The sequence below is a fragment of the Danio aesculapii genome, chromosome 5 (genome assembly GCF_903798145.1).
Source record: "Danio aesculapii chromosome 5, fDanAes4.1, whole genome shotgun sequence".
Lineage (NCBI taxonomy): Eukaryota > Metazoa > Chordata > Actinopteri > Cypriniformes > Danionidae > Danio > Danio aesculapii.
In genome coordinates this window covers 45,528,525-45,556,193 of record NC_079439.1, presented here as the reverse complement: position 1 = coordinate 45,556,193, position 27,669 = coordinate 45,528,525, and the positions used below count along the sequence as shown (strand labels likewise).

Below are 27,669 nucleotides of genomic sequence, written 5' to 3'. Positions count from 1 at the left end.
TTCTTCACAAGGGTACTGACCAATTACTGGAGGTGGAGGATTATTTGCTGACAAACGTGAACGTCAAGCTTGAACAAAAAGAAAATGAAAGTACATCTGCACGGTGACTCATGATCCAGCATTCAAACATCAAGCAGCAGCACAATCCTCTCTCTGCGTCTCAAGATAGAAACCAGTGAGTAACCTACTTTGTTTTACTTTAATTCACTCCCAAAGATTTTCCAACATACCACTGTAATGTGCCAAAAGCCTTGTGTGAATGTTTGTGAGGACTGAAAGTGCATGATCACAGATCGAGCCTAGAAAAAACTGTTTAGATCTGTAATGTCCAAATTGATTAAAATATCAGGCTAAAATTAACTAGCTTAAAAATGTAGACTGTGTTTTCCCGCGACAACCAAGTTGCTCGACTTGCTTTCCACAAGCTTGAAAACATCCAAGTGCTGCTGCACTGTAGGCTAAATATTAATCCAAGATAGAGAAAGGGAGAAAGGTCATCTATGCGTGCGCGATAGGGTACCGCCCAAAGCAAAGACACTAAAGCCTGGTATATACCGGCGCCCTACGTGACCAAATAATTCATTTGAAGTCAACGTTTCCAGATTATTAAATGTCCTATTCTTAAATATACTTTCATTTTTTTAGCCAAATATAAACGCTAAGTTAATGTATCAGAGAAAGTGAGTTTAAATATACAAACACTTGATACATTCACCATACTATTTCAGATATACAAAAGCCCAGTTGCAAATGAATTTAGATTCAAGTAGAAAAAATAAACACACATTGTCGAATAGTGTAACGATTAATTGTAGACTAGTTATACATTTTCATATAAAGATATGCTTTTTGTTGTATTAATTTGTTGTATTGATATAAATAAAGTTGCATTCTGAAAATAACAAAATTATAACAAAAAAATGCAGTGTATTATGGATTATAGAAATGCTTTGATGAGAATGCAGTGGTATTGAGCACCAGATTCAATTCAATTCAATTCACCTTTATTTGTATAGCGCTTATACAATGTAGATTGTGTCAAAGCAGCTTCACATATAAGGTCATAGTAAATAGGAACAGTGTAGTTCAGTTTGTAGTGTTTAAGTTCAGTTCAGTTTAGCTCAGTTGATGACTGAAATGCAGAAAGCTGCAGAACTTTTAGACAAACATTTAACTCCTTTCTAAAGTTCCGAAGACCATTGAGTTATCTGACAAACAAAAGCCCAGACAACATTTAATTTTTTTATATTTATTTACTGCAACAAGATCACTAGAGATAACCAGTCTTCTTTAAATGATGCTGAATTTAATTTCATTACACTCACTGAAATATAAATAAGGTTAGTTATAAATACTCTGAAAAAAATGCTTTTCTCATGTACAGCTTTTGTCTTGTTCCAATTCCAGATATCTAATCCTTAAACAGTCAGAAGTGAAAAATGATAAGCAAAAATCATTTCATGTAATTTTATATGTTATCTGGACCTAAGTAAAACATATTAATTTGGAGGAATAATGTAGTGTAGTGGTAGTGTAGACTTGGCTGACATCCCAGACCACACTGCTGTATTGTATATAATCTGTGAGAAAATATATATTTTTAAATAAATGATTAAATATATAATAATTAATCCATTGCTGAGAATAGTAACAATTTTCAATTCCCAGCACAACATATTTGTAATTTGTTTGTATGCAACATGACTTGACAAAACTGATTGTTGTTTTTAGAAATACCATAACACATAAATCATAAATACATAAATAAGTGCATTTAACATCAAAATTTTACTGCAATATATAAATATACAATATATAAATTATTTAGAAATTATGTTACCATCATGGATGACTACCCACGAAAATTGAAGCTGAAGATGCGTTTCCAGTTCACTTTTCTTTGAGAGTTAATCAGTTTGTAAGGGTTGTATAAGTTTGTAGTGCAGAATGGACAGAGGCCAAGGGAACAAACAGCACATGTTGCATTTGTTTATCGCTGTTAATCTCCGATCGCTCCATATTGATGGAATTTCTACAAAAATATTAATAACATGAAAAGAGAAGATGGGCGTTTACAGCTTCTACAAGTTCAAGAGAGAGATTTACAATCACTTAGGTAGACCAGCAGCTAAAAACAAATAAACACACACACACTTTTATGAAAAGCAGGTTAAAGAGAACTCAGTAGTGAAAGCATAACTGCTCACTCACTTTAGCTTTTATATGATTTGTTTTCTATTATAATATTTACTAAAAGAAATTCAAACATCACTACAAAAATGATGATTAATCAAAAATAAAAAATTAAAAGCAAACACTTAAATTATTTAATTTAAAATGTAATAAGAATAGCAAAAATGTACTTCAAATCATTAAATAAGAATAAGTTAGTTAAAAATAAAATGTAGTTATATCTTGGAATATTTTATAAGATCATTTATAGATTGTTTTGTGATTGTTGGTGGTCAATTACTGATAATGAATGTTTTGTTTTCTTAATATAATCATATGTATAATATTTATTAATTAATTAATTTAGCTTTTTAGTGAGTGTGCAGTTAAATTCTCTTTTGAAGAGTTACATACATTATAATGTTACTGCAAAATGCATTATTCACTTATTTAAAAATATTAAATTATTAAAAATAAAAACATTAGAACAGGTTCGAAAAATGTCTTACCAGGAAAGGCATTCCCATGCAGGTAAAGACAGACAAAAAATGTAAAAGGTAATTAGCCTACATAAGAAAGTGAGATGTAGCACATGTAGCTAGCTTACACATACAGTAGTTAGCCAGAATGCTGAGCCAAACTAACAACATTGCTGTTGTTTTATTTCTGCATGTGATTTGTATCACACCAGTTTTTTACGTATTGACATACATTCATATTGACCTGATTAAAAAAAAGCCCTACTGGACGCCTCAGGAACAACAGGGGCGTAAAACTGCCCAGGCCGTAGATCTGCCAACCAAAGCTGCAGTCTACCCCTCCTCACATTTTTTAAGAGGTGCGCATCGCCGACTCCGACGGCCATGGCGAGGGCTATGCGTCCACGCATAGGCTGCGCCGTAGCACACACGTGCGCTTGACGCAAAAGTATAAAAAACACCTCTTTTCACTAACGCCTCTTTCGCACCGCATGCGCAAACAGAGGGTGAGCACCTCCCATCACTGTGAAGTTGGGTCAGGGGCCAAGCACCGATATATAGGCTACTATAGAGTATAAATGCCTTAAAGGTGCAGTAGGTGATTGTCTTCAGAAACATTTTTTGTTGTGCTGGTTAAAAGTCTCTTCACAATCTGATAGTAATGATTAAAGTAAATGATCTAAATGTATTTATATGTATTTTTATATTCTGGGTGAGGCATAAGAATAAAAAATGTTTGTCTAATTAAAAAATTTGTTGGCCAGATAAATACCCCAATTACGACAGGTAACTCAAAATGTCAGTCAATAAATTTATATTTGATTTCAGCTTTACTGAGGTGAAGTTTGATTTATATTCGCATGTTCGTTCCTTTTTTAACAGTGACAACTTGTGTCACACTTCCACTCTAACTTGTGTCACACTCCCACTCTAACGTTACTTTAAATAATGGGACTTAAAAAGCATGTAGGAATGACTTTAAACAACATTAGCGCTGTTTAATTGACTGTGAACTGTTGTATTTTATAGTCTTTGGCTGATTGTATGATTTCACTATTTAGAATTTTCAAACAATACTTTTCTGAAATTATATTATTAAGGAGAAAGTCTGAATGTGCGAATATAGAACCAACTTTACCCCAATGCCAGTTCTGGGGAAATACAATTCCTGCATTCGCTGGCCTCTCAACAACTATGCTGGACAAAGTGCGTGTCTCCATAGAGTTTTCTAACTAGTGAAAGACATGATATAGTGTTATATAAGGTTGTCAATGTTCATCTATTCGATGCACGTACATGACTTCAGGAGGCATGGCTTTAGATGGCAGGGGAGGTACATGCATTTTCAAAGCTATTATGCTAACGTTAGCATTTTGGCAGATCACCTACTGCATCTTTAAGGACTGTACTAAAACTTTGTTGCATAAAATGGTAACATGTTAGATATTTTAAAGTGTTGTTTCATGTGCATTTTTAAAAATTGTACCCTTTATATTCTAAACCAGTTTATCCTTTTACCTTTATTTTGTACACAGCCCAAACAATGGATAAGTTCAAAGAAGAATTTCAGAGACGTCTCCAAAAGGAAGTATATGGCCTGAGGGAGGTCACTATCCTTGAGCATTGTGGTTTCATACTGTATTTCTGCCTCATTACTTCTCGTGCTGGAACTGATATTGATGCTGCAATCAGGGATCTTATGCTTGTGCAAGGTCACTTATGAATTTAAAGCTTGATTCATGATAAATCACAATTTATTTACTGATTATTTACTGTGCATTTGAATTATCTTGCAGCTGACAAACAAGTCATTATTGCGGTGCTTTATCTTACAAATGAACCTGAGAAAACCATACCAGACACCAACAATGCTATAAAGAAAGAGAACACATATTTTGTGGACTTTCTGTTCAACGAGGATGAAGGGTTCATGAATTGTCAGAAGAATAAAGACGCTATTAATAGACTTGCATGGTACATCAAGTCCAAGGTAGGTCTGCTTATCACCATGGCTATCTTCATGGCATTTTCTCAACTACAATTTATTAACAAAAATATAAATATGACAAATTTGTATATATTTTTTATGATTTTGATGCATTCTCTTTACTTTATTTGATTTATTTATTCCATTTTTGGAGATGCTGTTGTAGATTAATTATTATCTAGTGTTATTGCATTAATTGCAAGTTCAAAAATCATAATTGTTGTGGTCTCTAAAATAGATTTGATTCTTTTTATTGTTTTAATTCGTACATTTTTATATTTATTTCCAATTCAGAATCTGACTTCATATTACTTGCAAAGTAAGTATTCCAAGTTTAAATTATTCTCTATTATTCTCTTGCAATGTTATATCAAAATGTCTTAATTATACAATTCTTAAAACTATTGAGGAATGTTGAGGGATATTCGTTCTTTGTATTTGTAAATGTGCTTCATATTTTGTTCCGAAAGATTATAGAAGTTCACGCACACACACATACCAGCATGGAGAAGATTTTCCCTCACCCAGCAGAGAACACAGAGGACACAAATTCTGTGGATTTTTAGATTGTTTCAGAAAATATCCTGTTGCTTTTGCTCTTGGTGGTGTTGTCTTTTTTGGCACTGTTTTTGGAATAATTCTAGGCTATTGTATTATACTAGCTTGAACACAGATTTTAGCTTTTAGATTTTAGCACAGATTTCTAGCTTTTTACAGAAATGACACTGTAAAAACAATTGTGACATTTTCAGAAAAAAAGACAGCTGTGGATGCCAGAACACCATAATTTTAGCAGCAAATTTTCAGCTTTTACAGATTTAACTTTAACAACAAGCTACCGTAATTCGCTAACTGATGACAACTTATTTGCAAGTTATTTTTGTAAAACACTAGTAAAAACACCCAAGAAAGACACATGATAAACCAAAGCTAATTACAAACAGCTTAGAAAAAAGGTGATCAAGTACAGTAGGTGTCTTTCACGCTATACTAACCATCATGGTAAAACACAACATCAATGTGATACAATATTCTACAAAATTACACAAAGCATAAAACGCTTTACGTAACTGATGAGAAAAACTAAAAAGTCAGTAAATGGAACTGATTTTTACTGCAGCATTTTTACAGCACTTTGCAGTTACAAACACAGCCATTGTGAATTTCAGTAGTAATTGTTACTAAGCTTCATATAATACACTGCGTGAAGAGGGTTAAACTGGATGTAAGTTTGTTTTTGAGAAATATTAAAATATATCTAAAGTTCACAAAAAAATTTTAAGATTCGCTTGTATGTAAGCATGAAAGCATGTATGTTTTTATTTTTATTTTTATTTTTTATTTCCAAAATGATGTTTAACAAAGCAAGGAAATTTTTCACAGTATGTCTGATAATATTTTGTCTTCTGGAGAAAGTCTTATTTGCTTTATTTCGGCATGAATAAAAGTAGTTTTTAATTTTTAAAAAAACATTTTAGGGTCAAAATTATTAGCCCCTTTAGGCAATTTTTTTTCTTTGATAGTCTACAGAACAAACCATCATTATACAATAACTTGCCTAATTACCCTAACCTACCTAAACAGGGAGGCTAATAATTCAGCAGCTAACAATTATGGATTTAACTGTATATATATGTGTGTGTGTGTGTGTGTGTGTGTGTGTGTGTGTGTATATATATATATATATATATATATATATATATATATATATATATATATATATATATATATATATATATATATATATATATATACATACACATACATACATACATACACACAGTTGAATTATTAGCCCCCCTGTTTATTTTTTTTCCACAATTTCTGTTTAATGGAGAGAAGATTTTTTTCAACACATTTCTAAACATAATAGTTTTAATAACTCATTTCTAATTACTGGTTTATTTTATCTTTGCCATGATGACAGTAAATAATATTTGACTAGATATTTTTCAAGACACTTCTATACAGCTTAAAGTGACATTTAAAGGCTTAACTAGGTTATTAGGTTAACTAGGCAGGTTAGGGTAATTAGGCAAGTTATTGTATAATGATGGTTTGTTCTGTAGACTATCGGGAAAAAATATAGTTTAAAAGGGCTAATAATTTTATCCTCAAAATGGTGTTTTAACTCTTTATTTAGATCTTTACATTTGTAAAATTCATTCCATTGCTGAAAACACCAAACTAGATTAGCTTTAATAATGACATTAGGTGAGTTATGGTGAGTGGATATTATTGATTCTAACTGTTATGTCTTTAAATGTTACTATGAATGATGACAAAATGCCTTTTGAGTAACTTGTGCTTCATGCTAATTGCTTTGCTTAGCCCTTTACAGTTTGATTTGTTACAGTATGTTTGTTGCACTGTGTATGGTTTTTATACTGTGTATGGTTTATATACTGTGTATGGGATTACAAGCTCACAGTGCAGCCTGCAAATGGTGATTAATTGTCATTTTTAAGCTTAATAATTTGCTGCTGTCTTAAAAACCACAAAGTTTTACTCATTTATTAGTTTATGTTATGAAGCGGACAGGAGACAGAGGTAAGGAAACGTTAGGGTGTTTATTAAATGACAACAAGGAGCACATGAAGGATAGCCAGGAGGATCAGGAATGATGTTGGGGTCTTTTCCTCCGTGGCTGGGTAACAGGAATACACGAGGATGGACAGCACACACCAGATACAGCTGACAGAGGATGACACAGACTTGGAAGGACTGGAAGACAGGACGATTCGGGTGGACCAGGAAGACTAGGAGGAATACAAAGAGAACAGGTAAGTAAAGCGTTTGTTTTAGCTGAGGATGACTACGCTGAGTGGTCGCTCAGTTGTCCGCTTTCGTCGAGACGAGCCCGGACCATGAGCGACTGGAGTGCTGTGCTTTTATCTGGTGCTCGTGAATGTGATGCAGCTGTGTGCTCATTAGAAGTCAGGTGATGGTGATCTTCGTGAGTGGGGATCGTGAGAGCCTGACCAATCCGTGACAGTACCCCCCTCCCCAGGGCCCGCTCCTGAGGGCCGACACCTCCGACGCCGTGGTGGTCTCCCTCTGCCTCTAGGCGCTGGGAACTCAGGGTGGCTCTCATGAAACTCCACCATGAGACTAGGATCGAGAATATCAGCTCTGGGAACCCATGTCCTTTCTTCGGGGCCGTACCCTTCCCAGTCCACCAGGTACTCCAACTGGCCACCACGACGTCGGGAACGCAAGATCTCCTTCACTGCGTAGACGGCTCCTTCTTCTAGGAGCAGTGGAGGAGGGGGTTCCTCTTCGTGGTCAGGCTCTGTGGAGGGAAGAACAGGATCGTGATAGGGTTTCAGGAGTGATACGTGGAATGTAGGGTGAATACGGTAGTGAGAGGGTAATTGTAGTTTGTAGGTGACGGGGTTAACCTGTTCCACGATGGTGAAGGGACCAACAAATCGGGGACTTAACTTGCGAGAGGGCAGTCGCATGCGTATGTCCCGGGTGGATAGCCACACCTTTTGTCCGGGTGTGTATCTGGGTTCTTCAGACCTTCTTCTATCGGCGGTTACCTTGCTTCGCCGGACTGCCCTCTGCAGATGTTGATGAGCCTCGTCCCAGACTCTCTCGCTCTCCCGGAACCAGTGATCCACTGCGGGGACATCAGATGGTTCGCCATCCCAGGGAAAGAGCGGTGGTTGGAAGCCCAGGACGCACTGGAATGGCGTGAGTCCGGTGGAGGGTTGCCGCAGTGAATTTTGGGCATATTCTGCCCAGCCCAAATACTGGCTCCAGGAGCTCTGGTGACCACTGCAGAAGGTCCTCAGGAACCGTCCCACCTCCTGAATCTTCCTCTCTGTCTGCCCGTTGGTTTGGGGATGATATCCAGAAGAGAGGCTGACGGCCACACCTAGGAGCTTGAAGAAGGCTTTCCATAGACGTGAGATGAACTGTGGACCTCTGTCCGACACAATATCTTCTGGAATACCAAATGACCTGAAGACTTGATTAAAGATATTGTCGGCTGTTTCAAAGGCTGTGGGAAGACCTTTCAGAGGGATTAGTTTGACAAACTTTGAGAATCTATCTACGATGACTAGAATACAGGTATTACCTTCTGACGAGGGGAGGTCAGTGATAAAGTCCACTCCTAGGTGTGACCAGGGACGGTTCGGAATCGGCAAGGGATGGAGCTTTCCAGCGGGTAGATGACGTGGGCTCTTGGATTGGGCACAGTCCTTACAGCCCTGAACATATTGCCTCACATCCCTTGCCATGTTTGGCCACCAGAATCGTTGGGATACTAGCGAGAGAGTATTGTTGATCCCTGGATGTCCAGTGCCTAGCGAGGTATGTAAGGAGTGGATCAGATCTACCCGGTGTTCAGGTGGTATGAACTGCCGATGAGGAGGGCATCCCGGCGGAGCAGGGGCTTCCGGAGTGGCAACGACTGGAGGAGCGTTCCAGGTGATCGGACAAATGGAGATGTGTTCGGGAAGAATCTTCGTTGGGAGTTCTTCATGATCGTGATGCTCGTGTAAACGAGAGAGAGCGTCTGCTCTTAGATTCTTGGGTCCTGGACGATAGGAAATGGAGAAATCAAAACGTGAGAAGAAAAGTGACCATCTGGCTTGACGTGGACATAGTCTCTTGGCCTCTTTGATATATTGGAGGTTTTTGTGATCTGTGATCACCTGGAACGGATGTTTGGCTCCCTCCAACCAGTGACGCCACTCCTCCAAGGCTAGCTTGATTGCTAGAAGCTCCCTGTCTCCTATGCTGTAATTCTGCTCCGCCGGGCTCAACTTCCGAGAGAAATAGGCACAGGGATGCAGTCGGGGCGGTGTATCATGATGTTGGGATAATACTGCCCCGACGCCGGTGGTGGATGCGTCCACTTCCACCACGAAAGGAAGATTTGGGTCAGGATGAGTCAGGAGTGGGGCCCTTGTGAACTCCTTCTTAAGAAGGCGGAAGGCTGCGGCTGCTTCTTTGGTCCACTCCAGTCCTTTGGGTTTACCCTTGAGGAGATTAGTGAGAGGTGATGTAATCCTGCTGTAGTCCTTGATAAACCGTCTATAAAAGTTAGCAAACCCAAGAAACCTCTGGAGCTCCTTAATGGAAGTGGGTTCTGACCAGGATAGAACAGCCTCAATTTTCTTCCCATCCATACGTATACCGGTTTGGTCAATGATGTATCCCAAGAAATGAATCGACTTCTGGTGGAATGAGCATTTCTCCGCTTTGAGGTAGAGGTGATGTTCTCTCAATGTGTGTAGGACCTCCGCAACGTGTTGGCGATGTTCGGCCTCACTCCGGGAGTAAATGAGGATGTCATCTATGTACACTATTACAAAGTGGTGAAGAAACTCCCGGAGGACTTCATGAATGAAGTTTTGGAATACGGAGGGGGCGTTGACCAGACCGTAAGGCATGACCTCATATTCATAGTGGCCAGTAGGGGTCACGAATGCTGTCTTCCATTGGTCCCCCTCACGTATTCTTATCAGATTATACGCGCTGCGGAGGTCCAATTTAGTGAAGACTTTAGCTTCTCGGAGCTGTTCCAAAGCGGCTGGTACCAGAGGAAGGGGATATCGGTATTTTACTGTACCGTTATTTAGGACCCTGTAGTCGATGCATGGACGCAGCCCTCCGTCCTTCTTGGCCACAAAGAAGAAGCTTGAGGCGGCTGGTGATTTTGAGTGACGTATGTACCCCTGACTCAGAGCCTCCCTTATGTAATCTTCCATTGCCTGATTCTCTGGAAGCGAGAGCGGGTAGATCCTACCTCTTGGCAAATGGGCATCTGGAACTAGGTCGATCGCGCAGTCCCATGGCCGATGCGGCGGTAGCTGGGAAGCTCTCTTGGGGCAGAAGACATCATGAAAGGAGCTGTACTCCTTAGGAATGTGGATAGACTGCTTCTCAGGAGGACTCTCGACCGATGTTGTAAACAAAGAAATGGGGTTCCGACCTTGAAGAGGGAGATTTGGAAAACAGGTAGGTGTACATCCAGATCCCCATTTCTTTATCTCTCCTGTGCCCCAAGAGATGATGGGATCGTGCTTCACCAGCCACGGGCGCCCTAGAATGATGTCCATATTTGCACCCTCCAGAACCAGAAATTGAATCCTCTCTTGATGTAACAACCCCACTTGAAGAAGGATGTCTTCGCATTGTCGATGGATACGGGTCGAAGATCGAGTGCACTGGGTTATCGGTTGTATCTGGTATATATGCGAGGACGCCTCAGTACGTAGGTGGAGTTGACGACAGAGGGATTGGGAGATGAAGTTCCCTGCTGACCCGGAGTCGATGAGGGCTGTGACAAGGAGAGAAATAGAGGCAGTAGTTATTTGTACGGTGGTAGTAAGTGGTTTACATTGTTCAATATTCGTACTGAATACACTCACTGAAGTCCGAATGGGACGAAGGGGACACTCCATACGGGTGTGTCCACTGACACCGCAGTATAGACACAGACCCCGGGTCAGCCTCCTCTGTCGTTCCGCTGATGTCAGTCTTCCAGACTCTATTATCATGGGTTCTGGTTCTGGAGAGGCTGTTGACTCAGGCGATTGGAGGAGTGCAGACGAGGGGGTGATGGTGTCCTGTTGATAGGAACGGAGACGATCGGAACATCGGAGAGAATGTTGGATGAATCTCTCCAGACCCATAGTATCATCTAATGTGGCCAGCTGGATTCGGAGAGTGGGTTCCAAGCCGAGCCGGTACGTGGTCAACAACGATCTCTCATTCCATCCACTTGCAGCTGCTAGAGTGCGAAACCGGAGAGCATATTCCTGTGTAGATAGAGTACCTTGCTTTAGCTGATACAGCTGCTCTCCAGCGGCTACTTCCCCATCAGAACGTCCAAACACCTCTTTGAAATACTCCGTGAAGGTAGTGATGGAATTCATGACCGGCCCGGCTTGGTTCCAGATCGTCTCAGCCCATTTAAGTGCAGGCCCAGAGAGTAGTGATACGATGTAGGCGATCTTTGACTTATCTGTGGGATATAGAGAAGGTTGCATTTCGAATATGAGGGAACATTGTAACAGAAAACCATTGCACTCCCCCGCTCCGCCTGAGTAGGGCGCTGGTCGGGCCATGGGACTGGAAGGAAGGGCCGAAGAAGAAACTGTGGAGGCGGAAGTGCTCGGTGCTGGTGGTGCGTTGGAAAGTGGAGCTGGTGGCTGTAGAATCCGCTTCAACTGGTCCACCAGCTCTTGAAAGTGATCGGGGGTGCTCATGTTGTCGTCGTTATAGGTCCGGGCTTCTGTTATGAAGCGGACAGGAGACAGAGGTAAGGAAACGTTAGGGTGTTTATTAAATGACAACAAGGAGCACATGAAGGATAGCCAGGAGGATCAGGAATGATGTTGGGGTCTTTTCCTCCGTGGCTGGGTAACAGGAATACACGAGGATGGACAGCACACACCAGATACAGCTGACAGAGGATGACACAGACTTGGAAGGACTGGAAGACAGGACGATTCGGGTGGACCAGGAAGACTAGGAGGAATACAAAGAGAACAGGTAAGTAAAGCGTTTGTTTTAGCTGAGGATGACTACGCTGAGTGGTCGCTCAGTTGTCCGCTTTCGTCGAGACGAGCCCGGACCATGAGCGACTGGAGTGCTGTGCTTTTATCTGGTGCTCGTGAATGTGATGCAGCTGTGTGCTCATTAGAAGTCAGGTGATGGTGATCTTCGTGAGTGGGGATCGTGAGAGCCTGACCAATCCGTGACAGTTTATTAGTTTATTAAAATCTTATACAATTTATAATGATCACTTGCAATTTAATGTCGTAAGTTTGTTGTATCAATTTTAAATAAATATGTTATGCTGAAAGCCAAGTGGATGTTTAATATTCTTTCTATGCAAATAAAAATCTAATTGGCTTCAGATATCAGAATGAGACGTCTCATTTTTAATCCAATGAAATAAAACAGTTTCCACTGTTTCACCTCTGTATATTTCTGAGAATACATGTACTGTTTAAAGTGGTTAGTTTTCAGTGGCTGGTGTTTGACAGATAAATTGAAAAGAATTTGAGCATCGGGCATCATTCAGCTTCCCAGATGCAGTTAATTCCTCACAGTCTTCTTTATCTGAAACATAATTTGGCTCTCCTAGTTCCCAATGACTGTAAATGAAAAACAAACAAAATATAAATCACATATAATCACAGATAAAAAGCAAAGTGTTGTGCCAAACCACCAGTATGATAGCACAGTGTTGAAAAACACTGAATTAACTACAGCAAAAAAAAGTTCCTCAAAATGTAAAATATTTAAACAAACTTAGACTTGACAACCTAACTAATAACAAGGTTGTGCACTTTAAAAAGAAAAAATGTACAAAAAAAGTATGTTGGTTGAATAAGGGAATGTCAATTCGTATTCAGTAATAGTAAAAACAATGTAACATTTTTTTTACATGTCTGCTGTTCATAATGTATGGCTTTCCATCAATCCATCTCCACTAGCCTGTTATTGCATTTGTAAGACCAATTCAGTACAATTCAGATGAAAGAACAGCATGTTGCACAATATATCACAAAATCCTGAATGAAGAAAACAAATCCCATCTCATTAGATGAGTTTATATAAAGTTGATCTGCTATTTTTCTATGTCTTATTTGTATCTGTGAGCTTTTAACCCACTCCCTGCTGTCATTCCCCAGGATGAGCAACAGGCTGTCCATCCCATCACGTGATAAATGTGCCTTTTGCCAGGTCAGTTTAGTGCTGGAAATCTGATAGCAGTTGGACATAGACATATACACTAGATATCGCATACGGACCCAGAGCATGCGTCAATACAGCTGCTACATTTGTACAGGGCTCCCAAACAAACGTCATTCAACCGGACCTAGTCAAGACTAAAGCCAATGTGAAGATGCTGGACTTTTGCATTGCATTCGGGTATTGTAACGCGCACTCAATAAAACAAAGCATAAAGGCAGAACATTTCATAGGTAAAATTTAGTTTTTTATGATTTTGTAGGTTACGAACTTTAGCGCAAAAGTCACGTTATTGATGATAATACAGTCTCTTGCTGCACTGACCATAGGTAAAGTAGCACCAACTTGCTCAAAATACTAGGCTTATTCTAGATTGGATGAATAAAATCAGCAAACAACATAGATGAAATATGACAACAAGACGCTGCGGTGCCCGAAACTTATTATTGTCAGTTAAGTGGAGTAACGGCTAGTTTTTGAAGTAACTTATAAGGGTGCCTGACAACATAACAGTGCTTGCGCTTTAATGTCCACCCTAAATTATTTAATGTTACAAATGTTATATACTGTACCATTTAGAAAGGTGGATGTGCACATTGAGACGCAGGATATAGATGGTTCACATGTATCATTCATAAAGAAGATTCGTTAACAAACGAATCGCTCCCTCCATAAGAATGAGAAATGAAAGCGGGAGAAGGGGAGTGTTCAGGACACGGATTAGATTAAATTTAACAGGGAGGGAGAATAATACTTTTCGATGCACACAAACACATGCTCTTTGTCCTCAATGTCCATGCAGTCAGTTATCCATTGATGTAGAAAAGTGATGTAAAAATGATACTTTTTGCAATTAAAAAAAATTTGCATCCTGACAACCAGGAAAATTCTCGATCGTAGATATATGTATAAATGTTTACATATCTTGGCCAGACCTCCACTACACCTTGGTCCCACATTCATTTCAATGGACACTTTCCTTCCAATAGACAACAGTAGCGTAGTATCTAATGTAAATATCTATGGCAGTTGGAAAGGAAAAGTTGCCATCCTGCTTTACAGTTCAGAACAGTATAATTATTAATATTATATTATTATATATTATATTCAGGGCTTGACATTAACTTTTTTGATCACTAGCCACTGTGGCTAGTAGATTTCCAACATTACTAGCCACTCTCCATTTTCACTAGCCACAATTTTGTTGTTGGGAAAATATATTTTATATGCATAAATTTGACTTTGACATGCTAAAATTACCTGATTTAGATTTTGTGTTATGTCCACATGCCTCCTCATTCATTTAATTTTTTGTGTGTCGTGTATGAGCAAATGGGCCATGGTTTCATACTGTTGTATTACAATTAGTTTTTATTTCACATCACTTTTCAGAGCTCAAATTAAGGATTTACCAAATTTATCTCTGACCATACCAAACATAAATAAATTATTATTTCGTATCCACAAATTTTTAATGTGTCAAAACAAGCAAAATATGGCTGTATACTATTAATTTAACAAAACATTAAAAAAAAAAAAAAAAAAAAAAAAAAAAAAAAAAAAACAATTGACATTTAAAAAATAACTGCTGTAGTGTATCTAAAACTATGCACAGTAATCTGTCTTGGCTAAAGGTCCCAGATCACCAATTAACTACACGTAAATGGGGAGTTAATCTAATATTAAAGCAATGTTATTGTAAAAAATAATAAACCATATTACCAAAAATACCTGTAAGCAAAAGAAAGCAGGTGAAAAACATTCCGTGTGTGATAATGAAATGATGATCACATACAAGGGTAACGCTAGGCCAATTAATAAAAGAATGGTTAAAGCGAAAGTAATCAGTGCTGCTTACCAAAAGACAAATCTGGAGCTCTTAAAAGTAGCAAAACTATGAGTGCAAGAGCATAAATTTTTGTCTAGTGTATTTGAAAGAATCGATCACATCAGTTGCGTTTCTAGGCACGGTTGTTTCACGCAAGGAAACGAGAGCGCGCACGCATTTTAAAAAGTCGCGCGCATCACATCACCTGTGAGCGAGTGATATCATCCTCTTATTCGGTACTCAGCTGCTTTCTTTTGCCCCCGCAAACATAATTAGTTTTGTCAGTCTTGCTGCTTCTCGATTCTACGATCACATTTGCACGCATATTGGGCCATCTTTATTGTCGTACCACAATTTAAAAATTATTTTCAACCAGCCAAAGTGGCTAGTGACGGTGGGTGTCTAACCCATGTTAAGCCCTGATTATATTATATATTATAAATATTACTCTTATCTTTTTTTTTCTTATTTACAGCGGGTTGCTACCAGAAAATACCTGCTGAGAAATTACTTATTTAACAAATGTTCTGGTCATGAACGTAACCCACGTTCCCCGAATAGGGAACAACAATGTGTGTCTGGTAACAGACTACGGGAGATTGTAAGACAACCAATTACTCTGAAGAGTGTGCTGCGGAGACCACCTGTTACCCAAGAGGGGAGACTTGATGGCAATAAGAACATATGAACTAGCCCTAAGGAGGGGGAGTGCTACATATGATAAGCTGGTTAACGGGTAGGGAAGACACGGGTTCACCTGAAAAGGGGGAACATCGTGGCCGAATAAGCTTAATGGGGCCACCATGGGGGACAGTGCATAGCTGGCACCGAACCTCAGCATGTGGGTAGACCAAGTGGGCATACCAGACATCACACTGAACCATGCACCTGGCTCCTCCGCTGAGTTGGGTGTTGGGGGCCTCAGAGGGATTCTCTAGGGTATATATAAAATACATATATATATGACTAGAGTTACCCAGTAATCAGGAGGAAACTGGCTCCACTTGAAGATTATAAGATCTCACAAATGTGTTAGGTGTCGCCCAGCCTACAGCTCTACAGATATCTGTGAAAGAGGCGCTGCGTGCTAACACCCAAGAGGAGGCGACACTTCTAGTAGAGTGTGCTCTCACATTCGGGGGACACGGCTCACCCTGGCATTTGTAAGCAAGGGCAATGGCATCAACTATCCAGTGGGCCAACCTCTGTTTTGATATGGCACTTCCCTTCTGGTGACCACCATAACAGATAAAGAGCTGTTCACAAGATCTTAAGTTTTGCGTTCGTTCCACATAAAGGCGCAAAGCGTGAACAGGACAAAGAAGTGAATGGGCTGGGTCTGCCTCCTCTGGTGGCAGCACTTGCAGGTTCACCACCTGATCTCTAAATGGGGTGTAAGGAACCTTGGGCACGTAGCCAGGCCAGAGTCTCAGGATGACTTGAGAGTAACCATCCCGAAGACCCGCCAGGACTACAGAGAGATCCCAAGAGCGCATGAAATGGGGGCTGGATGGATTTAATCGCCGCATGGCTCTGAGGAATCAGATGATTACATTATGCTTCCCGAATGTGTTGCCATCCACCGCATCATGATGAGTGGAGATGGCAGCCACGTAAATCTTCAGTGTGGAGGGTGACAGCCTACGCTCCAGCTTATCCTAAAGGAAGGATAAAACATCACTAATCTGGCAAGTTCGGGGGTCTGAAAGGCTCAATAAAAAAGACCTGCTCCTCGTCCTCCCTGACTTTGCACAGAGTGTATGCAATTAGGCTTACTGGAGGAAACGCAAATTTGTGCACACCCGGTGGCCAGCTTTGAGCCATCCGTGGTGAGGGGGGCCTCAGTCAAGGATTAAAACAACTGACAATGGGCGTTTTCGGGAGGAGCAAACAGGTCAACCTGGGCTGTCCGTTCTGACCAGCATGTGTTTCTGCTGTAGAACTGGTAAAAAGCGGTGAAGAGCTAGAAACACTGCCAACAGCTCTAGGCAGTTGATATGCCAATGTAACCAAGGTCCAGTTCACAAACCTGCAGCTGCATGCTCGTTGCACGCAGCCTCCCAGCCCGTGTTGGAAACACCGGCCCGTAGGAAAGCAAGATCCATCCAAGAGCTGAAGGTGCAGCGACACAGCAGAGCGATGTACACCCAGTGTGTGCATGCATGCCATGTCCATCTGGGGACCCGATCGTGAAGCCAGCGCTGAAGTGGTCTCATATGGAGCAATTCGAGCAGTGTGAAAGCGGCTGCAGATGCCATATGCCCCATGAGCCTCTGAAAGGTTTTCAGTGGGAGCACTGTTTTCCTGTCGAATAAACGATGTCCTGTCGAAGAACTCTGCGCGGGGTAAAGCTTGCTCTTCACTCGGTTGACCTGAAGCACCAACTGGTCAAGGTTCTGGAGCTGAGTAGCGCTAACCAGGCTGGCAGAGATCACGCTAAAGGTGTCATCGGAGCGATCGGTGACATGCCAGCGGAGGGGCCGCTCGGGAGGGGAGTGCTCACCCCGGGAAGCAGAGCGACCCAAGGAAGAGCTGAAAATAAGAGATTGTCTTTTACCTTCCTCCCTGGATCCCGCAATGAGGCTGAAGTGAGAGAAAGGAGACTGGTCTCTTGCACCCTGGAAGCCTGTGGCAATATGGCCCGGCACTGCAAGCTGAAAGGCGGAGCGTCCCAGTCTGGCAATGCTCGAGTTTGCGCACTTAGAGAAAGAGGAAACTGCTCTTTTGTTGAAAATTTGGGTAGAATTGATGATGATGTTGCTGACAATAGCAGGTCCCCTCTTCTCCGGATGGCCCATCTCAGGGACACTTTTTGGTTCGTTGACCGGACTTAACAGCACCCTAGGGCAGGGGCGCTCCAGTCGTGCGGGTGGCTTGGCGATGCCGCTTGGCATGTGAAGCAATACTCGTGCCTTTCATCCGGGGCTAGGAAACCACCGCATCCAGAAACGTACGGCTGGAACGACATCTTTAAAAAGACGCGTTGCTCGGCCGTGTTGCTCTCTTAGGGTATCTGCCCTTTTAGAGAAAACTGCTCCTTTAAACACCAGTGCAATGCCATGGAGACATGAAAGGAGCCCAGTTCGACCGCCGCTGCTGCGTCTTTGCCTGCACTAGAGAGGAAACTGGTTTTCATCGAGAAACCAGGATGCAGATAGGAGCTCTTCAGTCTCAGTGAGAGGTCTAAAGCAAAGAATCTGATGGTCACTCTGCGAAAGCCAGCTGATATACTTCACTAATGACTAATAGCTGACTCCTTCAGAGCCGAGCTCTGCCAACTAATTTGGGATTCATTGGCCCTTTTCTTTCTCTTCAGAGTGATTAGGTCGTCTAGTGATTTGTCGTAGTCTGTTACAAAATGCACGTTGGAATTTCACATGAATGGTAACTCTATTTAACTGATAGCTAAACTAGTTTTCAATGACTTGCTGAAGGATGGTGAGCTATTCCAAAATGACTGAAATGCTCTAACAGCAATTGAAGATGAAGACCTTAACAAGTGAAATAGGTTCCCGCAGGCACCTTGATGCCAAAACGATTTGACGATTTGACACTAATGGCAAAAGTGCAAATCGATTTGATGTCAAAACCTTGATGTCTTCTTGACATCAACACATTGATGACCACCAAAATAATGAAACAAAAAGTGTAATAAAATAAGAAAATATTTATTTATCTGAATTATTTAATTCCAAATGCACACTGGATTTTGAATCCCTACAATGCATGTGAACCTATGAAAACAGCAGCTACATTAAAGATGTAATTGTTACTTATGTTTGAATAAATGTATTTTATTTTTTTTAAAGTTTATCGGACAGTTAAAGCGATTATAAAGTGCAAGAAATATAGGTCACACTTTATTTTCATTGTCCGATTGTTGAATTTAAGTTACATTGCATCTACATGCCAACTAATTCACATTAGATTATAAGTAGACTGTTATGGTTGGGGTTGTGGTTAGGATTAGTGTAAGTTGACATGTTCTTGCAAAGTTTCTTATAGTCAGTTAAATGTCTGTTGAAGGAGCAGTATCAATAGATATTAAGCAGACAGTCAACTAATACTCAAATGCACCATTAAAATAAAGTATTACCAAAATATATATCTTAACATAAAATCTAACTCTTGTTTTGTTGTTGTTGTTCTGAAGAAAGCACAGCAAAATATGACGTCAGAGTGGCCACTTTATCATTTCTTACTTTCCATACAGTTTTCCATACAGGTGTTTCACTGTAAAAAATAACAAATAAATATGTTTGCAAAATGACGGTTAGATGTAGATTTGTAAATGTAAATTTGTTGTCATTTGCTACAAAGATCTAATATAAACATGTGTTTTTTTCCCCAGATATACATTTACAGACAAGTTTAAGCACAAGATCCTTAAAATAAGTTTATTTTATTGCTCACACGACAAAGTCCGTGTACGATGGATGTGTGCTCAAAGAAAATAGTATATGAAGACTTTAAAGAAGGGAGCAGCACAGTGGCTCAGTGGTTAGCACTGTCACCTAATAGCAAGATTTCCTCTGGTTTGGGTAAACAAAATTAGCTGTAGTGTGTAAATGAGAGTGTGTATTGGCCGGGTTGCAGTTAGAAGGGCATGCGCTGCATAAAACATACGCCAGAGTAATTGATGGTTCATTCCATTGTAGCAACTCCTGATAAATCAAAAGATAATGAGTGACTTTAAAGTCAAAATTTACAACCTTTATTTTGCTAGCTCATATTGGTATTCTTAAGGTGAACAATTAATTTGTGCACGTTAATCCACTGAAACAAAAGTTTTGTTAATCTTCAAATTGCTTCATCAGTTGGAATAACAAGTCTTCTCTGTTGACACCAGTTATTCTTAACTAAATAAAAGCCACTACCCAACATGATTATACAGAATGGATGAGCCAGGATAAAATGTAAAAATGACTGTGTTCATCTGACACAAAAAAGTCATGTACACTGAGGATGGCAGGAGATTGAGTAAATTGTGCACGAATTTTCATTTTTGGTTAAACTATTCATTTGAGACTAATTGTAGACACATTGCAAACATAACCTTATAAGGAACATAACCTCATATTTAGTTGACTTTTAACCCTTAATTGTTTTTTAAAATCACTATAGTATCTGAAATATAAATCTTACTTCTTGTTGGTTTGAAGAAAGCATATCAAAAGACGATGCCAGACTGACCACCTCAATCTCCACCTCAGTCATTTTACTGTATTGTTGATTCACTGTGAACACAAACAAGCACAGGATTGTAAAATGAGGTTACAATGATACAAAAACATTTTTTAGAATGTGAGGTTAAGATTAAACATATTCATAAGACACATGTATTGTCTATTTACCCATAATATAGAGGATAGGGCTGGGCAATTAATAAAATAGAAATCATAAACATGATTAATCAAAAGCTGCAATTATCTAGCGATGGCTGACCCAAAAATTGACATTTCAAGATCCTGAACCGCAGATGTTCCGAAACACTGCTCTTAAGCATTTTCGAAACACCCAGGTCACATGACTACAGCGATCAAATCTTTTTTCAAACATTTTTCCAAACTTCTTGTACAATTCTGGTGAGCCTGTGCAAATTGTAGCCTCAGTTTCCTGTTCTTAGCTGACAGGAGTGGCACCCGGTAAGGTCTTCTGCTGCTGTAGCCCATACACCTCAAGGTTGGACGTGTGTGTGTTCAGAGATGCTCTTCTGCATACCTCGGTTGTAACAAGTGATTGAGTTACTGTTACTTTTCTATAAGCTGGAACCAGTCAGGCCATTCTCCTCTTACCTCTGGCTTCAACAAGGCATTTGCGCCCACAGAACTGCTGCTCACTGGATATTTTCTCTTTTTCAGACCATCCTCTGTAAACCCTAGAGATGGTTGTGCTTGAAAATCTCAGTAGATCAGCAGTTTCTGAAATACTTAGACCAGCCTGTCTGTCACCAACAACCATGCCACGTTCAAAGTCACTTAAATCATCTTTCTTCCCCATTCTGATGCTCTTTTTGAACTGCAGCAGGTTGTCTTGACCATGTATACATTACTAAATGCATTGAGTTGCTGCCATGTGATTGGCTGAGTAGAAATTTGTGTGTTAATGAGCAGTTGGACAAGTGTACCTAATAAAGTGGCCAGTGAGTGTACATTTATAATATAAGTAATGGTAACTGAAACCTAAAAGATTCAAGTAAATCATCTTACCTTAACAATTTTGTTGCATTATTATATATGCAGCAGAGAATGTAACTCACTCCTGTTACTATTACTCAGTCCTGTTATGGCTTATATGAATAACAGGACTGAGGGTAACAGGACTACGTTTTTAGCATATAATTATCAAATACATGCTAAATAGCCACATGGCACACATGCTAATAGCATGAGGGTATAGAGCAAGTTTTAGTGGTTTATCAAACATATGTATGTTTTAATTAATAAATAACATCTTAAAATAATTTAAGTAACAGGACAGTATGTGGAGATTGACCATCTCTCACACAGTTGAAATATCATCAAATATATTGAAAATAAAATGAGAAGACTTCCCTTTGGTCTCCCCATTGCATTTAAAAGAGCTGGATGATGCAACTTCCTGTTGAAAATATACCTTATGGAATGTTCCACATTCACCAGAGGGGTAAATGTGTTAGGGTAACAGTAATGTGTGAAAACCTGGGGACAGGACTTAAATGTGTATTTTATCAAAAATGTCATGACTTTTTTTTTTTTTTTTTTTAAAGAGGAAATCATTGATTGGATATTTAACTGCATGTAAATGCAAAAAAAAAATCATTTTTGGAAGAATTATAAACACAATATATTCTAGCAAATTATAGAAGCAGGGAGTGGGGACATGCAACAACTGCTATTATTTAGTGTTCTACATAGTTTTTTTTTCAAATGGTTTTAATTATTTATTCTAAATTTAGCAGTTTGTTAAATTTGAAGACACTTTGATTATTACTAAAATGCATTTTAGAGTTCATTTTCATGCATTTTTATACATTTAATATTCCGTGGACATAAATGTTACCCATTCAGTGGAAAATGAAAAGATTGTCATTTAGTAACTACAAAACTTTTAAAAAGTTTTTGCAATATCCAAAATTCATTGTTTGGGTCAAAATTATATATATTTTTATGCCAAACATCATTAGAACATTAAGTAAAGGAGATGGTCCACTGTAAATATATGAAAAATATCATTTTGATTAATGATTGATTAATGAATGACATTTTTTGGAACTGTGTAAATGAAAATGTTTGATTTATTTTACACAAATTATTGACCTACTCTGAAGTCATTGAAAAATAATAGATTAATAGGTAACATGCAAAAAACGTCATTCTGTCAGAGAAAAAAAAAAAAGAAATGAAAGGACTTTTATTCTGTCAGAAACCAGCAAGAAGCAGGAACAGTAAGTAGGCACCATGCAGTCTGCAGCCAAGGGATATATTTGTTATATGCATCGATTATGTGTGTGAGAATGTGTTGTTGGTTTTTATCTGTGTGTTTTGAGAAGCATAAACAAAAATACCAGCCTTAATAACTGAATGCCGCGTTATTAAAACTCCTGATTGTTTTACATTTCCAGTTGTTTAAATAGCACGTGAGTAAAACCGCATGGCTCTGTGATAAAATATGATCTTGGGAACAATATCGCTGTTTAAAATATAGTTAGAGATTGTTACAGAAAGAGAGCGAAAGTGAAAGCGTTAAAGCTGTTTCAGTGTGACAGAAAGGGGGCAATAAAGAGCAGCACAATACAGCAGGCTGACTCATGGTCGTCGATACACTGACGACAGTTTTTAGGTGCGTTCGACATGAAGCACAGCTGAAGTCGGTGATCAACGAGATAAGCCGAGCGCAGGCGGGGCGTCAAGCCAGACAGCCGGACACTTCTGGGCTCAAAGTTGCTGTAGTCATGATGACCGATCACATGGCGTCATCATCATTTTTTTTTTTTAATTTATTTATAACAACAAAATATTTACAGTACACGAAACAGAATACAGTCTCTACAAACTATTGTTCATTTTTAAACAATAAGGGAATTATCAATTAAATATATAACAAGCTCATGAGAGAAATAAGGGGAAACGAGAGGGTAATATAAACATAAACGAATTCAAGGAGTTTAAACATCACTTTAGGCTAATACTTCTTGTTTGAATATGCTAAAGGGGTTTACATTTATTTACATTTATAGATATAAAACTTTCTAATATATATCGATGTAAAACACAAAACAAGGTGTTTTGATTAAGTCTGAAACAATGATTAAGATTATTTTGGATAATGAAAGCATTTTCAAAAAACAAATTTACAAATCCTTTTATAATTATTTAATAAAATAGTTCTTTAACTTAATTTGTTAAGAAACCTTTAGGGTGGCAGAATCAATGATTATAATTATTTTATTTCAATTCTGTAAGACTTATTTGAGTTAATATTTGGGTTATTTACTAAAATTTATCATTTAAATCGTTCATGGAGCAGAATGTAGTAAATAGTCCGTATAAAAAAGGTTGAAAATAAACCTGTGCAAACAAGCCAGCCTTTATAACCAGATTATTTAACAAAACATGATTACTGCAGTAAAATATCTGTAGCCTTTTAATAAGCATGATGTGTACAAGATAGAGAGGGTATGAAAAGTAAATTGTTTGTTTTAAAACTTTTGAATTGGAAGTTGTCCAATAATAAACCCGAAACACACGTGGTTGTTGTCATGCAGTGAATCGTGTAATGTCGGTGTCGTCATCAGAGCTCGTGCAGTCGCTCTTCAGATGCTACATGGTTTGAATCAGTCGTCTGATCTCGGAGCGCTGTCGCGGTACTTTGATGCCACATATGACAGTCACATGGCGTCGATGCAGCATCAATCCGGACAAGATTTCTAACCAGCATGCACTGCTTTAAGACAGATTTCGATCGATCTGCGCAGCGCTGCATGAAGTCGAACGCACCTACTGCATGCAGTGATCAACCCGTCAACTAATCAAGTGAATTTATGTTTTTATTTTTTCAGGACAGCACTCAGATAGCCAGCACAAAAGACAATTTGATTTAGAGGAAAGAGTAAAGAAAATGTACCAACGCCTACAAGCAGAAACTATTACAGGTAAGTTTTTATTAAATGCTTCAAGTAAGAATTGGGACATAAATATTTTGCTTCAGAAACCACAGCTTCTCTTCAGTAGGTAGAAAATGTGTAATTACTTTGCAAGGACTGAAAAAATACCTATTCATATAGCTGAGTATGAAATGTATATTAGTTTAAGTGAAGTTAATATCAATGGAATACGATGCTTTACAGTCAGCCATGTTTTTGAATTCAGCAGTACCTATTTAGTTATTATATCATAGAGAAGTATGCGATTTCTGAGGTACTTATTGTACAACACTTTTAGGTTAAGTTACAATTTAAGAGTATTCCCAATTTTCTGACCTATATTACTTGTCACAAAATACTACATCTTGTCTCAAAACTTAAAGACAAAGTTGTCCCAAACTGAACATCCTGTCATCATTACACACCCTTTACTTGTTCCAAACCTGATGGACTTTCTTTCTTCTGTTGAACACACGTAAAAAATACATTTTTAAGAAAACTGGAATAGCCACTGACCATGGAAGTCAATAATTACAGGTTTCCAGATTTCTTCTAAATATTTTCTTTGGTGTCCAACAGTTGAAAGAATCTCAAAAGGGTTTGGAACCACTTGAAGGTGATTAAATAGTGAATCAAAATGTTCATTTTGTGTTTAATCTTTAATACAATTACATTTAAAAAACTATGCTATATTGGAAAACTAACACATACTGTTCTTCATCTTAAAGGAAAATACTACTATGTACTTGAGTCATGCAGAACAGGCAATTTATGGAAGGATATTTTAAGTCATCTCCATCGACAAAGACGCCATTTAGAGGAGGTGTACAGTGTGGACAAGTGTGATGTGATTTTGGTTTTATGCCCTATTACATCACGGATAGGAGCTGACATTGATGCTGCTCTCACAAAACTTAATAACTTGTCAGGTAACTTCCAGATTAAGCACATGAGTATTTTGAGGTAAAATTCTATTCACACGTTTATCATATTGTGTCTTCATTCAAAACAGCATCCAAGCCAGCCATTTTTATGGTGCTGCATCACACTTCTGATCTTGATAAAGTTGTACCAGACAGCGGCAAGTTTGTAGACAGGATGCAAATGCTTGTAGTGGACTGTCTCTTCAATGAGGATGCTGGATTGTTGACATGCAATATGAATGATGAAGCACTGGGCAAAGTTGTTTGCTGTTTCCAGCCACAGGTTTACTTTTTAAAACGTATTTTAAATGAATTTGAAAACAAACAAACTAACTAAAACTACTGCAGACATGACTTACAGACTTAGAAATGACAATGAACTATAATGTAGAAATCTGGGCTCAACTGTTACTGTGCAATAAACTACAAAGCTTAGAGAACACCTTTTCTGTCCAGACTTAGTATATAATGCAGTATAATTTTTTTTTTAAAGTTATAAAATAAGCATAAATCCAAAATTTTTGCTGATCTTAAAAGATACAAACTATGAATAAAATTGTTTATTACTATTTGAATCATTTATTGTAAAAGCAAATAATTGTGGACATGCTAAAAGTTACATTTTTATTTATTTTCTCTTTAAAAAGAAAAGTACAATAAAAACTGCACATCATATTTGTCACTTGAGGATTGTTGTGCAATCATCATAACCAGCACTGGTCTGCAGTATTATTGCTAATTCTATACATTATTCTGTTTGCAGAGACTAAACTGATATTATTTGAGTCATTTTATGTTACTGTTCCATGTTCTAATTGTGTAAAAGATTAATGTAATTATAATAATATTAATATAAGTGTTCTTGCAGAAACAAGGGATTATTTATAGACTTATCATCATGATTGTTGTCGTCTTTGCTGTTTATATATTATACTTTTGAGGAAGGTAAGAAACTTTCACCTTTTGTTGTGATGATCTATCCTAGTGAAACAACTTAATATAAACCTGTTTGATTCATATTAAGAGGTGCATTAAATCTCTCTTTTATCGGAACAGAATGAAAGATTAAAATGAAGAAGGAGATGCTTAAAGAAGTGGAATGAAAAACCTGGAGCGTGAGTATCACATTATAGACATGAGATTATTGGGATACAATTGCATTTGTCATTTGCAAGAGTTAACTGAATTCAGATTCTTTTTTTTTTCCACACAGGTCAGATGACGTAGAACACAAATTAAGACAATGTCTGAATTACATACTTTCTGAAATCACAGAGGAGAAATTGTTGCTCATTGATATTAACAACTTTAAACTAAAACAAGCTGTAAACTCTTCTAATGTTAATAGGTGCATGCAAATAGATAATTGAGCTTTAGCCTGCATGAACAACATTAGTACAATGGAGACATTATTGGGAAGTCATGTTAGCACCAAATTGCTACTATTGTAAATAGAATGAAACTACAACATAACCGCAGCATTAAAAACATTTTAGGTGCTCAAAGTTAATTTAATTGAATTATATTTTTTCATTAGTTTGCAAATTATGAAATAAAATATGTCCTGATTACAAATATGTCTCATTTACTGTTTTTAAAAAAACTAAAAAATGCTATAAAATTTGGGAGATAATATTAGCATGTCTTAGAGAATAATTGACAATGGTATTTGAATTATCAGAATAAAAATGCACACACATGAGGTGAAGAGGAGTGGATTTCTAATAATGCAATAGTCAATTTTTTACCACATCAAAAGAAAACGTTTCTTAAGCATCTCATTCAAAGCCTTTTGTTTTGGTTAGATATTTGATTCTTTAATAGGCTGTGAAGTGTTTTGAAATCATTTAAATTATTTGCCGTAATAGAACTTCAATGCAGTCATGACCTGGAATACTTAGGCTGTGTGTTTATCTGAAAATAACTGCACACCTTAGAATCAGCCAATCAAAATCAAGCATTCAACAGCCCTATAGTGTAATTGGATATATATTTATTGTAGTAAAGCAATAAGTAGAAGAGCAAAAATCCTACATAAGTAAGAATATGTAATACTATAGTATCTGACTTGATTAAAAAAACTTCAGACTAACAAGGGGAGAAATAATTGCCACCACTGTTGTTTTATTCTGCTGCCTGTTATCTTGGTCACTTTATTTTGATGGTCCGCTTGTTAAATTTAAGTTACCTTGCATCTACATGCCAACTAATTCTCATTAGATTATAAGCAGTGTTGTGCAAGTTACTTCCAAACTGTAATACATTACAGATTACTTATTACTGTGATTTAAAAGTAATCCCTTATCTTACAATATTACTGTCTCAAAATTGTAATATGTTACATTACTCTTATATTACTTTTTAGTTACTTTCACCAAAATAACTACAGAATTAGAACTTAACATTCTAAAATGACTAAATGTACTGCAGAG

General features: G+C 38.2%; 1 protein-coding gene across 3 annotated transcripts; it reads left to right on the top strand.

Annotated features, from left to right (window-relative positions):
- The first annotated feature begins 100 nt into the window (after positions 1–100).
- Positions 101–26,812, top strand: LOC130229478 (uncharacterized). Of its 3 annotated transcripts, none has more exons than XM_056458302.1 (10): positions 101–175; positions 4,187–4,363; positions 4,448–4,641; positions 4,933–4,957; positions 24,231–24,323; positions 25,043–25,243; positions 25,327–25,520; positions 26,106–26,182; positions 26,294–26,352; positions 26,456–26,812. In XM_056458302.1, exons 2-8 carry the CDS (start codon positions 4,195–4,197, stop codon positions 26,175–26,177), a joined length of 948 nt encoding a protein of 315 aa, XP_056314277.1. In that variant the 5' UTR covers positions 101–175; positions 4,187–4,194; the 3' UTR covers positions 26,178–26,182; positions 26,294–26,352; positions 26,456–26,812. The 3 variants fall into 3 exon arrangements, with proteins under 3 accessions (XP_056314277.1, XP_056314276.1, XP_056314278.1); XM_056458301.1 differs by having other exon boundaries at positions 26,451–26,812; XM_056458303.1 differs by lacking the exons at positions 24,231–24,323; positions 25,043–25,243; positions 25,327–25,520; ... (1 more) ...; positions 26,294–26,352; positions 26,456–26,812 and adding an exon at positions 5,109–6,059.
- Positions 26,813–27,669: the final 857 nt, after the last annotated feature.